This window comes from Macrobrachium rosenbergii, chromosome 43 (assembly GCF_040412425.1).
Source record: "Macrobrachium rosenbergii isolate ZJJX-2024 chromosome 43, ASM4041242v1, whole genome shotgun sequence".
Lineage (NCBI taxonomy): Eukaryota > Metazoa > Arthropoda > Malacostraca > Decapoda > Palaemonidae > Macrobrachium > Macrobrachium rosenbergii.
This window is the reverse complement of record NC_089783.1, coordinates 7,862,640-7,881,071: the sequence shown is the minus strand read 5'-3', so window position 1 is coordinate 7,881,071 and position 18,432 is coordinate 7,862,640. Positions and strand designations below refer to the sequence as shown.

General features: G+C 36.1%; 1 protein-coding gene and 1 long non-coding RNA gene across 2 annotated transcripts; one reads left to right on the top strand and one right to left on the bottom strand.

Annotated features, from left to right (window-relative positions):
* Positions 1–440: 440 nt before the first annotated feature.
* On the bottom strand, positions 441–10,847 carry LOC136828484 (uncharacterized). The gene is made up of 3 exons (XR_010850058.1): positions 10,731–10,847; positions 3,785–3,874; positions 441–499 (listed from the first exon to the last, which is right to left on the bottom strand). It is a non-coding gene; the product is annotated as an uncharacterized lncRNA (long non-coding RNA).
* Positions 10,848–17,739: 6,892 nt separating this feature from the next.
* LOC136828988 (uncharacterized) lies at positions 17,740–18,120 on the top strand. The gene has a single exon (XM_067087384.1). It carries the CDS (start codon positions 17,740–17,742, stop codon positions 18,118–18,120), a length of 381 nt encoding a protein of 126 aa, XP_066943485.1.
* The last annotated feature ends 312 nt before the right edge of the window (positions 18,121–18,432 follow it).

Sequence of the window (18,432 nt, the reverse complement as noted above, 5' to 3'; positions counted from 1 at the left end):
ACATTTTATGGGGTTAAAGAAATGGACAAAGGTTTACAGACATATATTTAATTTGTCTTATAATTTCTTTTGTGTAAGTATACTATTATCATATCCAAATGCAATCTCAATTTAAAAATTGAATACTAGGTAGACCACAGCATCTACTAAGTTTCAGTTGTCTGGGTAACTACTAATAATTCAAACCTACAGTCTAAATAATCTGAAGTCGAACTCTTGTCCTGTCTAGGTATCAAGTGGATACAATAACTTTAAGGCTGCAATGTATGGTTTGGGGAATTAAAACAAAGTTGAGTTTTAACATCAGGGTAATAAATTTAAGTGCGAACACTGAACCGTCACAGGACATGCACAGCGTCTACAAGTTGAGTTCTTGTTGTCTGGGTAACTGAATTCAGAGCGCTTCGAATCCTCACAGGATATTCAGTCTTAACGAAAAGCGTTGCTTTCCATTAGTATTAGTGTCGATGTTATGGTCTGCTGCAGCTACACCAAGAGCCTGTGCATAAGAAAAGTAGTTTGTTTGGTTTTAGAATATACTCAGTTATAACCTACTCTTAAAAGTGAAAATAGCCTGTTCAGTTAGTCCCAGAAGCTATTCTAAGGTTATTATAGTTAATACTATAGCGTTTGAGTAAACTTGCCAATAACAATCCCATGTATTAGTACTGTTTTTTCAAACTGCCATCAACTTTCATATTAACAATCCCATATATTCCTACTGTTGTTCCTTCAAACTCCCAAAAAGATAACAGGATAGAGAGTGCCATCCTTTAAGATATATTTAATAGGCACCAATCTTACACTGAAACAACCGCATCTGGCTTATAGTTAGTGCTACATACTATGAAAGGTGCCATGCAATGCAAACACTACTATCTGGCAACTTTCGTCCTTTAGTATCCAGTCTTAAGGGAATTGAAACTGCACAACCCCACAGGGCAAAAAATTAAGTTGGGGAATTCAGAATAAGAAAGGGGTTACCGAAGCAAGCTTCAGCGCTGGAGGAATGGTGGATGATGGTAGGGATCAATGAAAATATGCAATGCAATCTGAACTGTCGATTTCCTAACATGAAAGCTTTGCTTGAAGAGTAGAGAGGGGGAGGGTGGGGTGTTGAGCGCATTGAACGGAACGTTAACAAGACTGCCAAATTTGAATTACAACTTCCACTAATAAACAGCCTATTAGAATACCTGACAAGTCCACGACATCAGTGTCAAAAAAATTCTTTAAAATCCCAAGACCTATGCCTCTTAGAATATCGTTAAGATCCACCTACAGTATTACCTGCCTAGTTCCTACTTACTAGTGGGAATGAAATTCTAAGTTATAAAAGTATGTCAGACAGTTACCCTACCTATTCTCAGCTGCACTAATACATTCAAACTTACATCTCATGACCAACCAAAGGGCTCAAGTACTGTCAAATGTCTCCCTAGGTCTGACTATCTCATTTTTTACCCCAGTCTATTCCCAGCATCCTTAAGAGATAGACTTGAGCGTTTATTACCTTTATCCTACCCCCTGCATCTATATAAAATTAGCACGTTCTTTACCCTATTCTATCCTATATTTCAAGTTCCATATCTAACTTCCCATTAAATCCTAGCTACACGAAAACTATCAACCACGCAGTTCTAACCTAAGTTTGAAGTTAGATGGTTTGAAACTCCTGTTGTGCATGGTGACAAAGTCACCATGCTTGTTTTCGAACTTCCTGTTGTGCATGGTGACTTGTCACCATGCACAACAAACAAGTCCACCTTTGCCTGGCAGGTGGCATCGCCACCCCGGCAAAGGTGGACTTGGGAAGTGGGCAAAAAATAACTTACTTTAAATGCAAAACTTACTTTTGAAGCTGAAATTACTCAAGAGCTTTAAAAATTAAAACATTCAAAATGCAAAACTTTAAACTGCGCAAAACTTACTAAAACTTTAAAAATTAAAATCAAGCAAAACTTACTTTAGACAAAACTTTAATTTAACGCTTTAAAACTTAACTTCAAACGCAAAACTTTACTTTAGACGCAAAACTTACTTCAATTTAGACGCAAAAAACTTACTTTCACGCTCAAAAACTTACTTTAGACGCAAAAACTTTAGACGCTTTAAAACCTTACTTTAGACGCAAAACTTACTTTAGACGCAAAACTTAATTTACTTTAGACGCAAAACTTAAAACTTTACAAAACTTTTAAACGCAAAACTTACTTTAGACGCAAAAACTTACTTTAGACGCAAAAACTTACTTTTTAACGCAAAAATTTTTTAGACGCAAAACAAAACTTTAGACGCAAAAAACTTACTTTAGACGCAAAACTTACTAACTTTAGACGCAAAACTTTTCTCTTTACTTTAAAAAAAATTTTTACTTTGTTAAAAACTTAAAATTCCAAAATAGAACTTAAAAACTTAATTTATTTACAATCTTTAAAAACAAAACTAGTTGAAATTAAAAGACGCAAAAACAAGGCAAAAGTTTAAATAAATTTAAAACTTAGTTTAAATCCTTTAAAAAAAAGATTTACTGTTCTAAAAACTTTAAAAACAAAATAAACTTAACTAGACTTTACATAGACTTTACAATTCTAAAAAACAAAGCTAGTTGAAATTAAAATACCAAACCACACAAGGCAAAAGTCTGAATAAATTTAAACAAGTTTAAATCCACTAACAAAAAAAGATTTACTCTACAAACTTTAAACAAACAAGCTTCTCCACTAGACTTTACATAGACTTTGCAATTCTAAAAAACAAAGCTAGTTGAAATTAAAATACCAAACCACACAAGGCAAAAGTCTGAATAAATTTAAACAAGTTTAAATCCACTAACAAAAAAAAATGAACAAACAACTCTACAAACTTTAGACAAACAAGCCTCTCCACACACTTTAGACAAACAAGCCCTCTCCACACACTTTAGACAAACAAGCCCTCTCCACACACTTTAGACAAACAAACTCTCCAAACTTTAAACAAACAAGCCCTCTCAACAACTTTAGACAAAAAGCCCCTCCAAAAACACTTTAACAAAATTCCCACTCACTTTAAAAAAAAAACTTCCACAAAAAACAAACCCTCTCCACAAACTTTAACAAACAAACCTCTCCAAACTTTAACAAACAAACTCCACACACTTTAACAAACAAATCCACACACTTTAAACAAACAAACCCTCTCCACACACTTTAAACAAACAAAAGTTCAAACACACTTTAAACAAACAAACTCTCCACACACTTTAAACAAACAAAACTTCTCCATTTAAAAACTTCACAAATTTAAACAAACAAACTCTCCACACACTTTAGACAAACAAGCCTCTCCACACACTTTAGACAAACAAGCCTCTCCACACACTTTAGACAAACAAGCCTCTCCACACACTTTAGACAAACAACCCTCTCCACACACTTTAGACAAACAACCCTCTCCACACAAACTTTTGATGCTAAAATATAACTAAACTAATAATCAAAATTAAAAATTAAATACTTTAATAAAAGTTCTGAAGCTGAAACAAATCCTAAAATTTCTTGAAATGTTCAAAGCTGGAAAAGTTAAATTTTAACCTTTGCAATTTTAAAGAAAAAAAAATTTTCAAAATTCTCAAAACTAAGGTTTTGAATCTGAAAAAAATAAACCAAATGCATTAAAACAAAGCCTAAACTTAAAATGAAAACTTACGAGTTTTTATTCTAAAAAAAATAAGCTAAAAAAAAAAAAATAAGCTAAAAAATGTGGGTTTCAAAAAAAAAAAAAAAAAAAAAAAAATACTCACCCATTAATCCTGTTTAGTCATAAGGTATCTGTACATCTAAGACAATTCAATAACTCATTGTGGCACGCTTATTTAACGACACACCCTGACCTGAAATAAGAATATAAATATATATTAAAAGCCCAAAATGTTCTAGCAAGTGGAAAGAACCAAAGGCTGACTATTGGTTACAATCAGCTGGGCCATCTGATAAGTTTTAAAATACTAAGACAAGGAGCAGCAAGCAAGGCTTTATAAATACTGATAAGCGTTATTACTAGTTTATTGCCACTTAAGCCTACAATAATTAAAGTTTAAATCAACTTAATATACCCCATATTAGGAAGGCTATGGTAGTCGAGTTAAGCCTCTCTAATCCTCAAGAAACTTTAAACCCTATTGCATCGTAAGACTTGCTCTATTGCAGCATAAAGTTAAAATGAAAACATCCGTAGCACTGCATAAGATTGCTAGTATAAAACCAAAGTGCATAGAATTACCACTCAAAGCAATCTAGTTCAGCTTAGTAATAAATAGGCTTCGAAACTAAGTCTTAAATACTATGTTGAAAGGCAATCAACAATACCTAACACATTTTGAACAGTTATTGTAGGAACTTACAACAAAAAAAAAAAAAAAAACCAATATTTGAAGATAAAAAAAAAACCAAAAAAAAAAAAAACCAACAAACGAAAACTTTCATACGACAACTATGTCATAGCTCAAGTACCACAATCTAAATATTTGAGAAATATAAAACGCAAAACTGGCAACAGTATCCACTCGCCAACCCAACAAACCTTGAAGCACGCCTTCACGCCTAAAATCTTGCAAAGTCTATTCACAATACGACATATCTGAGAAACTGCTCAAGCTTCTTTAGACCTCAAATGAATATTGTAAACAGAAGACATGCAAGTGAAGCATATAGGCTGATTTGAACCTAGAACAAATTGTAAGTCAGGCTAGAGAGCATTTGTACACTGCGCACCAAGACTATACAACAAAATACCGCCTGAAGTGAAGATCATACAAGAAAGCAAATTTGAAAAAAAAGAACTAAAGACTCTCCTATTCTGCAGGAGCTACGATACTGACGAGAAAACACCGAAACACAATTATAAAATATAAGAAGCACCTTACTTTGAAAACGTACAAGGGCCCGACAGAGGGAATCATCCCTGTGGAGGACTGTACATAAAACCAAACAAGTGAAACCAACGATCGTTCAGTACAGCACGGCCGAGATCCCAAACGCAAATGAACGAGAAAGTCGAGTTAGTATCAACGAAACCTGTCTTACCAAGCCTGGAGACTCAACAACACTGAAACAAGCTGTTCTTGAGGATAACAGCCAACGACCGCTGCAACTGCCTGTTTGTGGGACGTCACTTTATCGCCCTTTCGCCACCGAAGAAGTTTAAGGCGATGATCAGAAAATCGACAGAAATTATTATTATTATTATTATTATTATTATTATTATTATTATTATTATTATTATTATTATTATTATTATTGAGAGTTGCCGGGCACTCTTCCTTTTTAGCGAACTACCCCAATTATGTATCAGTAGTTAGCCCATCTGAAAAAAAAATTATTATTATTATTATTATTATTATTATTATTATTATTATTATTATTATTATTATTATTATTATTGAGATCGGAGATTGCCATTTACTCTTTCTTTTTAGCAAACTACCTGAATTATGTATCGGTGTTTGGTCTTTATCTGGAATTATTATTATTATTATTATTATTATTATTATTATTATTATTATTATTATTATTATTATTGTTGTTGTTGTTGTTGTTTTCAGCAGTGCTTGGGCATAAGAGTTCATGAATATTACTTTTTACTAGCGTACTTAATTTAGTATACTGTATTGTGTTCATCTTATCGTTCATCGTATATGGCCCGGAGCTGAAACAAAGGATATTATTATTATCATTATTATTAGTTAATGTAACATGGCGTCACAATGACATGGTCATAGACAAAAATAGTATAGAACACTTTTGTTAAGGTGATTCAACGGTGAGCTTATTAACTCGCACCAATGAATGCAAGGTAATTTTTATAATTAAATTTATTATTACTAATAAATAAAGGTGCGTAGGTTCGTAATCTACTACGGTAAAAGGTCACCTTCAGCGATTTGCCATATGGATTCAAGGCTTGCAGTGATAAATATATCCCAAAATTTTGGGGAAATTGAGAAGGTAGGAGGACAAAGTGGCATTAAATAAATCATTTATATCTGTCGTAAGTGATATAATTAGCGGCTAATTCGAACAGTGGTCAATGAATTTACTGAAACCAGATCATATTGTTCGATCATCGCCTGATATTCGAATCCTGTTTCGATATTATTAGGTGGAGCTATGAAAACTATATATATATATATATATATATATATATATATATATATATATATATATATATATATATATATATATATATATATATATATATATATATGTATATATATATATATGTGTGTGTGTGTGTATAGGTGGGTATATGATATATATGGATATATATATATATATATATATATATATATATATATATATATATATATATATATATATATATATATATATATATATATATATATATATATATATATATATATATATATATATATATATATATATATATATATATAATATATATATATATATATATATATATATATATATATATATATATATATATATATATATATATATAATTTATATAGATAGATAGATAGATAGATAGATAGATAGATAGATAGATAGACAGATAGATAGATAGATATTAAGCCACCAATATACTTAAATATCCAGTTCACTACACCTCGGGAATAACTTAACTTACATCCAAGAGGAATTATGATTAATAAATGTTTCGTCACCAGTTCTCAAGAGAGGTATAAGTTGACATCGACTCTGCTGTACATGCCTGTCGAATTCAGGTTTTGTACTTAGAATCGATATCAACCCATCTTCACCATGATAGCTGATTGGTAAATTTGTAACGCGTGGCTAATTATGAATTTGTCGAATTTGTCTTATACACCGAGGGTTTTTCTTATATTCACAAACATTAGGCCACAAATATCATAAAATATCCAGTTCACTACATTAGGTGGAGCTCTTAAAAATATGATCATATATATATATATATATATATATATATATATATATATATATATATATATATATATATATATATATATATATATATATATATATATATATATGCTCACACAAATATTAAGCCACAAATATCGTTTATTGCCTAATTCACTATACCTCACGAATAGCTTACAACCAGAAGAATTATAACTGATAAGTGATTCGTTACCAGTGGTATTCGAAACGTTGCTTTATTTAGAAACAATGTTGTACTTTTGACCATGGGTGATGTACAGTGACTTTTGACCACTGACCCATCAAGAAAGGTGTAAGTTGATATCAACTCTGCTGTATAGGCATAATTCTCTTTTATTTTGATGGACATTAATAAGAGCATTCTCTACGATTCTTCGATATGAAAGCAGAAGGGTAGTCAGGTTCGATGTTCCTATAGACATGTTCTTAATGCCTCTACGTACGGGAGTTTTATTTTGCTGGTATATCCCTTATTTTGTTATGCCCATTGGTTTGAAGAGATATCTTACTGGCTTGGTTGATGGCTTTTCCGCCGTCATAGTGAGGCAGCTGGTTGAGTTGTTTACAGATGAAATCGACTCCTTTGTCTATGTAACCGTCAGAACAGGTTCCTGGTCCTCCGAGAAAAAAATTACACTGATACCTCAGTCTTCATTGATATTGCAATGTCATGATAGTTAGGAAATGAATGCAGGAAATAGAGAACGTTGGTCTTCTATAGACGTTGAAACTGTACTTGAATGATTCCCTATTGATATATCTAAGAAGGCTAGTTCCTGTCCTTTTCTCATTCAGTTTTGAACGTAATGCTAGAAGTGAATTCATTTTGCTGCAAATAGATATCAAAATCTTCTCAACTATTATTCCAGAACGTGAAAATGTCATCAACGTGTCGCACCAAAACCACTTTGGGACTGAGTCATTAAAGTACATGCAGACATTGGCTTAAAGAGGAATAGCAGGCTGCCTATCCCACATTAAAATCTTTGTAAACCTTTCAGTTAAAAGAGGGCATGTTATTGGTTACACGGAGCTTGATTAATTTAACTGTTTTTTTTTCACTGCCCAGAGGAAATAGGTCTTCGTAAGGAGTTGATTTTTTCCCTTATGAAATTCAGGATGTCGTTTACAGGAACCTTTGTGAATAATGATTCCGCGTCCTGGCTTATGAGCGTTATGTCGTTCACTGTAATATTTAATTTATAGAATTTCTGAATAGAGTCCTCTGCGTGTTTTATAAACTACCTAGGAAATGTGTCAGCAAACCTGCTAAGTTTCTGATAGAGTAAAAATGAACGAGACTTAATTTCACAAAACTGGGAGTCAGAGAATGCCTTTCTTATGGGTTATGGCGAGTCCGTAGAAATATGGTAAAGAATTGTCGGCGAAAATCAAGGTAAAAAAGTCACAGGTAAAAAAGTCACAGAAAAAAGTCGCAGGAAAAAAGTCACATCAATCTTTCCTAGATAGTGCCCCCCAAGGATTTTAACCTGGTATATATCCACCTTTGCGGCGTGTTGAATACAAGCCCGTTGGGGATTTTTTCTTTTAACCTGGTATGTACTTGCAGCGTGTTTAGTAAAAAAGCCCGTTGGGGATTACCGTAAAACATAAACAAAATACTATAAATATCATAAAAATAATGACTCCCAAGAAATATTGTGAATTTTTCTCTGTGATTTTGTTACCGGCCGCCATAGCTAATGTGACACTTTTTCCTGTGACTTTTTTTCTAGCCAAAATTGTGACTCTTTTTCTGTGACTTTTTTCCTGTGACTTTATTACCGACCACCCAAGGGAACTGGAGTCGGTTGAAGGACCAACGCAGCCGGGCGATAACCGATCGTGTGGACTGGACCTTAAATGCTGCTTTAAATGCCATAGATAAGATGAAAGAATTTAGGCCAGAGGACAAGCGTTGGCACCTATGAGGTCATTTAGCGGTGAAATGAAACTGAGTCAGTCAGCAAAGTTTGAAAAGGTGTAACAGGAGGAAAACCTCACAGTTGCCCTATGAAACAATTGTTAAAATGGGTGGAAAGTAAGATGGAAGAAAGAGAATATGAACGGAAAAGAGGAGAGGAATGAAAGGGGTTGCAGCTGGGGAAATGTTTTATACTTGTTGATGTTAATCCTCGGCATTTAAGCCTTTTTTTCTTTCACGCCTCACTTCCTCGCCCTAACTTCTGGTCTGTCCTGCTCGGTAAAGCAATTCTTTATTGAGTCTGCCATCCTCAGCTTAAGCAATTCCTCAACTTCCCGTAGGTTTATGCCGTTTTCAGTGCAAGAATAATGAGGTTCTTTGCAGTGTCCCTTGAATGCAATCTCTTACATTCCTTTTCTCTACCTCCCTTCATATTTCTTTCTTCACAGAGAGGTGCCAACAGTTTTGACAGCACCAAAATTATAAATGTTTGATAGCTTCCCTTTTTTTCATGATGAGCTTTTTAGAAAATGTTCTGACAATTGTTGAACCTTAAAATCGTTCCAAAAATCCATTAACAATTGGATCTCTGAAAAGAGACTTAGTCCTCTGCAAAATCTAATGTTATTTATAGAAGTTGTCATCTTCTTATGGGTTTATGGGGAGTCCAAAGTGAGAAAGATTCTCACAGGGGCATAAGTTTTAGAACGGGCAGTAGATAAACAAGCCCCAAACAATCCAATATTAGGAACCACTCCAAGTTATGTAAAACATATATTGATGATAAGGACTTTGCATTGCAGAATAGTCAACGCTATAATTGTAATCTTGATGCTTAGGGCGCGATGCTGACTGAGTAGGACTTCCCCTAACTACTGAACAAGATAATCACGACGATATAAACTATATTGACCGGAGATCGTTGAAGATATGGAATCGATAGTCACAAAATTTATACTTGTTAGGCAACTATCCATAGCAAATCAACCTTTGAATTACCTTATAACTACTGAATGTTCATTTTAAGATTGACTTTTCGCTTCTGCTTAATTAATCTTGACTATTTTAATATTTCATTGTATATATGAAGAAGTATGTTTGGAAACATGCGAAAACTCATGTTATTATTACATTTGCATATGTATATACAGCTATGGATTTCGTAATCACCATAAATTCTTTAATATTTTACTATTGCATACCACTATAGCCTTCTGAATGAACATACTCGACAAAAGCCGAGGAAGAAATACCAATGAGGTTTATGCCCTGGGGAGGTGAAAGCCAACAGCTGGTGGATCTATGCCTAAGGAGATGAATACCAATGTGGATTATGACCACACCCAGATCGGTTTTCCTTATCCAGAATTTTGAAAAAAGACTGAATGTAGAAGTGAGAAAATATGAAAAAGTCAGACAAACACAACAAGAAACCAGCATTACAAGAACTGATAGACAACACCAGAATAAAATGCAAAAGCAACACATGTCGGGATCTAACAATAACAAAGGCTGTGTATATAACAGCCAAGCCGACGCTGAACGTCCAGACGGAAGGAGTTAGGGCAAGGCCTCCCCACCAACTGCCTGAGGGGAAGAACACAAGGTCAAGGTCACTCCCATAACAATCCCCAACCAAATACTTCAGAAGAAATCAATAAATTTATTAGACCCATAAGAACAAGAAACAGAATGTAAAACTAATGTAATAATGTAGTTTCACAATGGAATTGCATTATGTAAATATAATGTACATAATTAACCACCCCCTAAGTAACTAGGCATTGTAAATATAAATAATAACCCCAAATCCCTCCCCAGTCACATTCCCATCATACGCATACACACACAAATATACTGTATATAACACATTTTCCTACCTTTGTAATCTGCAATATGTTTATATACTAAAAGGTCCTTCTGTAAATTCACTTCTACGAACTTTTTTATGTCCTTCTGTATTCACTTATACGAAATTTTTAATATTTTACCCTTCACTTGGTTATACTGAACTGAACTACACAGAAATTGCATGACTTCCTGTTCGCCACCTTTTGTTTACTGCCGTATCTGTGATAAACAGCAATTTGTCTTTTCTAACTGGGCTGTGGTAGTAACATCAGTTGTTACTGAAGCAATGATAGTTACCCCACGTGCAAACTACCGTTGTAACAGTTCGGACATAAACAATGAACCAATAATAGCTTCGGCTTGGGAAACAGCAAATTGCTGTAATTCAAAACTCACTCGCATTATACAAAAGGTGGTGATACGAATTTGCGGGTTTTTATTTCAGTTCAATACAAAGATGAGGAAGTGATGATAACTGCTCAAGTAGGAAAAAAAAAAACAAAGCCTTGCTTTTTCAGAGCCTGTACAGAGAATTATATGTATGGTTGAATTTTTATTTTATCCAGTTTCATTACACTTTCTCGCTTTTTCATTACACACACGCATACATATTATATATATATATATATATATATATATATATATATATATATATATATATATATATATATATATATATATATATATATATATATATATATATATATATATATATATACACATCATCCCACGTGGGATAAGTGAAAATAAAAAAATGTATCGTTAAGTCCCAATTCTACAGCTGGGTTTGTTAAAAAAGAAGCTCATTGATACATTTTTTTAAATTTCACTTATTCCACGTGGGACGATGACGAACCTAGGCACCGGCGCTGCCAACGTCGGCTGTAAACTAAACACTGGTAATGGGCCTGATGGTCGCTTCTGTTAATTGCCTTGTCATTCATAAAATATTAAATTATTTCGACTGAAATATTTACCATCGCTATAAGCAAGGAATGTTCTACCTACTTACGTAAAATTTATTACATTTGATGATTAACACCAAAAATATTTTTTGACCTTTGAAGACAGAGGAAGAGGATAAGAAATGCTAAAAATTATTTTTGGTCCTATTTCATTACATCTAAAACGGTGGTAGGTGTTATCTTATTTCTAAAAAGTTTTTATATACGCGAGAATAAACTTTCAGTTTTCCAGTGGTACCACTTTAGTGATAATAAAAATTACACAGGTAAAATTAGAAAGCATTTTGTGGAAACTTCCAATGCGTCTAACTCTTCAACTGTTTGCCCAGGAGTAAGTGACCAAGACCTGAACGTGAACAACTGGGTCGACCCGTCTGGACCGGAGAGGGTTAAACTTTTTATGTACGCGAGAATATATATTAGGCAATCCCAAATATGATACGTTACTGTAATTTACGTTTAACACAGTGAATTTTGATTATGCTTATTCATTTAATTTACTAAAGGAGGTACTTACATTTTCTCCCCTACCAAAATACATAGTACATTATCAACACAACTGAAGTCTGTTACATTACATGGAATGATTTTGTTTCCTATTTTGCTTTTAAAAATTTCCATGTACAAAGTACTTAAAACTGTAAGAAGAGTTACCCATAGCCATACCAAAGTTCTGAAAATAAAATTTCCTGTTGAAATAAAATTTACACTATTCAACACACATTTGAATGAATTCTATTAGAGTGTTCTTGGATAATGATATATGCAGCTGTCTGCTGTCTATATGATAAAAAGGCCAACAGCTCGTCAATATATACGTTTATGAATAATAATGATACCACATGAAAACTCGGAAGACAGGCTTCACTGTTAATCTGCACAGTATTTAATTAATCCCGTCAACATTGTCCTTTGTATAGGCATTCAGAAGTGGTACCAACTAATGGTTTAAAATATCCAGTAAAAAGTTTTCTAATTATGTGAAGCGGAACAAATGGAGCTAATAACTAGCATACCGCAATAAGATGTTTTGTGAGTTTTTATCGTTCCATACATAAACGGAAAAGACAGAGAGGTCACACGCAACTATTTGGTCAGGTTTTCATCTCCTACACACACACACACACACACATACACACACACACACACACACATACACATATATATATATATATATATATATATATATATATATATATATATATATATATATATATATATATATATATATATATATATTATTTATCATTTACACAATTGTTCTGTGCATTAATACAATTACTAACAGGACCTCACTGAAACTGGATGATATCTAGCGGAGTTATTTATTTTCAAAATAATTACAAGCTTTCCAGGACTAACGGTCCTCATTGTCAAGTATCCGATCCGAGGAATGACAGAACATGTAGTCCAGCTGTATTTATACCTATGTGGGGGAGTGGATTAAAGTCCTTGTGCCTTTTATTATCCTTCTTCTGTGTGGCCCCGCCCTCGTGGCCTTGGCCTCTCTCTGGCAGCCGCTCCTTCCATAAGGTTCCTTGTGTTTATAATTTTCTTTTCTATTTTAGTGTATATGATTTTTCTAGATAGGCTGTCCTCAAATGAGCTACCACTCTGTTGGTCGCGAGTTCGAATCTCCGACCGCCCAGTGAAGAACAAGAGGAATTTGTTTCTGGTGATAGAAATTCATTTCTCGCTATAATGTGGTTCGGATTCCACAATAAGCTGTAGGTCCCGTTACTAGGTAACGAAATGGTTCTTAGCCACGTAAAAATAAATCTAATCCTTCGGGCCAGCCCTACGAGAGCTGTTAATCAGTTCAGTGGTCTGGTTAAACTAAGATATACTTAATTTTTTTTGTCCTCAAATGTTTCCAGTGTTGCCTGCCATTAAATTGTTAGAGCATGTAATGAAGGCATTCCCTACAACCAGTCTGGCCGTTTTGTTTGTGATCCAGGACAAAAGCTTCATATTTTCCCAATCTTTTTTATGAACTTTTTCCAAACAGTGCTTGGCAGCTGCCGACGTCTGATTATAGTACTTTATGTTTTGTTGTGTTGCCTGCTTCGTTCTTTGCAAGATTTGCTGCTTTCACTGAAGCAACGCTCATCACAGTCAAGACACGCTGCCATATATAACCCAAGCCCCCTCTACTGACTTTTTGTTTCTAACTACTTTATTCCTGATGGTGTTTTTTTAACTGCCTATTAGTTTGAAATTATCTAGTTTCCTGTTAATGGGTGTAATAGTGTTGTTGTCTGGGACTGTAAATATTTTCTTCCCTTTAAAATGTTCCTTCTCTATTGTTTCCCTCTCCCCAAAATAGTTTTTTCTTGCCTTAATGTGTGACCACTCCCACCAGTACTTAGGGTATCCTAATCTCCTAAAACTCCCCCTCAGGTATTCCAGCTCTTCATCCAAGAATTCTGGACTGATGGACGTGTTGGAGGTCTCTCTCGCGTTTTTTACCAAAAAAGAAGGGTTTTTCGCCCTTGCTAACTATACCTCTCATAGAAGGCAATGTGTTAATAGTTTCTCCATGTAATACCAGGCGTGTGAGCCGGATAATGTTGTTTAATTGCAGATATATTAATCTACATTCTACTCCAATCAGGGCCTTTGAAATTTTTCAAGTTACAACTTCTTGAAGGCTATTGGCCCTGGGAAATGGGTAATAGAGTCCTGTGTATATATCAGTGCTTGGCCATCCCTTTGCCACAAAAATGTCATCTGACCATCCTCCAATTGTTGTGCGAGTAACCCTGGCGCCTAACAATACCTCTACCCGACACACAAGTCCCATACTTACAAACAATTGTCTCTACTTTATACAGTACCAATTGAACCGCCCCGATGTCAAGTCTGCTATACAGTCTGTCAGAGCAACCTTCTCCAATGAGGAATTTAACACTTCATATACAAAATGCAAAGACCTGATACCAGAAACCATCCTCCAGGAGCAATCCACGAAAAGCAATCCTCTCTCAGGAAAATATATATCACTAATTGGCTAAGGACCTGCTCAGTGGAAATCTATGCCGATGACCCTTGCAATCTGCCTCCAAAGGGGCATGCTGATTTAAGCCTACCTGCAGTGTACCATATGGCAGAAAATGCCTTCCAAACAGCAAAATCCCTCTCAGAAAAAAATTGACAACACCTCAGGAAAAATTGAGGAAGCACATGACAAAATTTCACAGATCTGGGACGTTATCAAAGGATTACAGGAATCATTCGACAATCTTAAAGCTGTGGAAACAAATAACAATCTTTCACAGATCTGGGATGCGATCAAAGGAGTGCAGGAATCAGACAGTCGTACAGCAAGCCACCAGACTCCTTTGAACTAGGCATCTATTATTTCCTCGCCTCTCAACAACATGAGAGAAGTGAAGATGTGATGCGAAGTCGAAGTGGTTATACCCTCCCAAGTTGGAACCATTATCTCTCCCTCGGATGAAGCACCTTCATCACCTATAGACCTATCGGAGGGACAGATGGGCTCCTAACCTCCTCTCCCTCCCCAGTGCCTCCCGGTGGAAGATAGATCTTCAGTGACGACCACCAGCCCTCATGATCCTAATCCCTGTCTCTCCCCCCCAACCCCTGTTGTGGATGAGGATGAGAATGATCATGGAGGGGATTGGGGCTGGCAGACACCAAGTAGAAAAAAAGAAAAGAACTTCTTGATTGCCCACTGGACTGGAGCCCAACATTCATGAATCACTTCAGCCAAAACCTGAGAAGAGATGCCACATTTTGATTCACAATTTGCACTCATCGTTGAAGCTAGATGGCCACGGTAGAGAGAGTCAAGTTTCTCATGGGCTCCAATCCTCTTATGTCCCACAAACTCCAAGGCAAAATTAAACATAAAGTGGCCTACAGGATCACCTGCCTATTTCAACACCTTGATGTTCTTAAAGGCAAGAATTTTGGTCCTAATATAAAAGTTTCAAGATATAACCAAATCCAGGACACCTGCCCAGGAGAACTTACTGACAACCCAAGCAGGGGTTTAGGCGCAGGCTCACCTTCTACCGCAAGTGCCAGCCAACCTCCCATGGCGTATGACTGCCCAACCCACTGGACAACCCCCCCCCATCCACCCAAATGACCAACTCATTCATTTCCCATCTTTGTGAGTTGCCATGGATACATTAGATATAATCTCTTCGAATATTTTTGGCCTTCAGGAGGAACTTTTTTCCCCTAAGCTTGTTCTACTAAAACTTCAAAGGCATCATTGCATTACAAGAAAAGCTCCTCTGGCCTCATGACCTTGCCATCTGCAATTCAGTGCAATAAGACTTCAGAGCTTTCCTGACCTCATCGAGGCAAGTTACAGATCACATCATAGCCGGTTGCCTGAAAGAGAGCCTTTCTTTCTGGTGGCACAAATCATTAGACAATATGGTGAATGTAATGACCTATAGGAGCGATAGATTGCTGGGGCTTCAAGCAACAGTAGCGGATTCTAAGATCCTAATAATTAATGTTTATATGCCCTGGGAAAAGAACAATAATTTTGATCAATACTGCATGATCCTAGTTGGGTTACACAGGATTATTCCCGATTCTATTGCTGTTCATATTTGTATAATCGGGGACCTTAATTCTCACCCCACTGCTGGACCACTGCATCACGTCCCCACAACTTCATGATTCTATTGTGACCTGCAACATTCACTACGATCTTGCAACGAGCTGTGATCACATCCCCATACAGGTGTCATTCAGTACCCCATCCCTCCCTGCCAATAACCCCCTAACTGATAGCCCACCTGCCATTAACTGGGATTTTAAAAACCAGCAGAAAACCAGATCCTTTAAGGAAACCATGGAAACCAGTTCAACCGGTTGACACCTTACTGTGCACTAACCCAAAATGTATAAATGACCATCACAGGGGAGATCTGAAAGAATTCTATTTGAATATAATTTCTGATATGCTTGCCTCCAACTGGGATACCTTTTAGATCTCGTCAAGGCAACTCTCGTAATATACCTGGATGGAATGACTTGGCTAAAGATCTGTATACACATTCATGAGAAATGTTTTTACTGTGGAGGCAAAATGTTAGCCTGAGGGAAGGACGCTTTGCACTGCTAATGAGACAGGCAAGAGCGCAGTTCAAACTTGCCCTTAAGTACTGTAGACTGAATGAAAAGCAACTAAGAGGTGATGCAAAGTCTGGAAAATTAGAATCTGGTTATTACCTCGCCTTTGGAAAGATATTCAATCCCTAAATCCCAAAACTAAAAAGCTATCACAGAGAGTAGGAGAAGCCATTGGTGAGGAGGCTATCACAAGACTGTGGGGCGATCACTTCAGCACTATCCTCAATTGCATAAACAATCAAGACTCCCGAAGGGATGTAGATAACCTCCTTACTGATAACATTCAGTTTCATTTCGATGATCGTATTATGGCAGGCAACATCAGTGATGTCATAAACAACCTACCTAATAAAAAATCGCCCGGCTACGATGGGCTACCTGCTGAAGCTTTCAAATTCTGCCATCTGATAATTTACGTTTTGCTAGCTGCTCTATTCAGTGTGTGCATAATTCACCAGTTTATTCCAGACTCCCTACTCTTAGTTCACGTAATACTATTCATAAAAAACAAGCTAAAGGATGTAGCTGACCCTGGCAATTATTGGCTGATTGCAGTTACTACAATTGCGTCGAGGATACTCGAGTCCGTTCTTCTAGTGAGACTTCTCCCCTTTCTACACACTACTGACAGCCAGGCTGGCTTTAAAACAAAAACAATTAATCGACACCTGCATCTACATCCTGAAAGAATTGCTGAACTATTACCAATCAACAACCTTTCTTGTGTTCCTATGTTTTATAGAAGTGAGAAAAGCATTTGACAGAGCAAACTACCTGAAGCTCTTCCAGAAGCTGCACAAACGAGGCACACCTCTATATTTAATTGGCATTTAATGTTGTTGGTTCTCCAAATAGCAATTCTGTGTCAAATGGGGTAACGTATTGTCGTACACCTTCGGCTCCCTAAACGGTTTCCAGTAAGGGGGCCATTCTCTTTCAATGCCTGTTTAATATGTACACAGATGCCCTGAATGTCAAGCTGGACTCACTTCCAATCGGATGCACTATCAACGAAACAACAATCAACAACCTCTGTTATGCCGACGATATGGTTCTGGTTTCCCCATCAGTGCAAGACCTCCAGCGACTCATCCACACTTCCCGCGGATATGGTGAGGAATTTGATATCCTGTACAACGAAACCAAGACCCAGTGTACGTCACTGCTCACGAGATCGCTTAAGCATATGGCAGAACCACAAATTTTCCTCGGAAATCGTCGTCTGGAATCCGTGCATGAATTTCCATATTTGGGCCACATTATCACTGAAAACCTAAAAGATAAGCAGACACAGAGCACAGGTGTCGAAAACTATATGCAATTGGCAACATGATTGCAAGGATGTTTGCCTTCTGTCACCGAGACACGAAACTGCTGCTCTTCTGCTCGAACTGCTACAGTATACATGGGTGCTCTCTTTGGACGAACTATACCCGAGAGACCATGAGACGTATCATTGTTGTTCACAGTGACATTCTGAGACGCCTCACCAACACTCCTCGCTATTAATCCACCATGCAGAAGTTCATAAAAAACCGCCTTGATAATTTAAAAATCATTGTCAGGTGAACAATATCCAGTCTGATCACCCGAGTGAAAAACAGCAGCATCCTAAGCAGTGAGGCGAGAAGATCTAAATTGTGGG

Coding starts and splice junctions, on each gene's coding strand:
- LOC136828988 (XM_067087384.1), top strand. CDS start 17,740: ATGTACACAGATGCCCTGAATGTCAAGCTGGACTCACTTCCAATCGGA.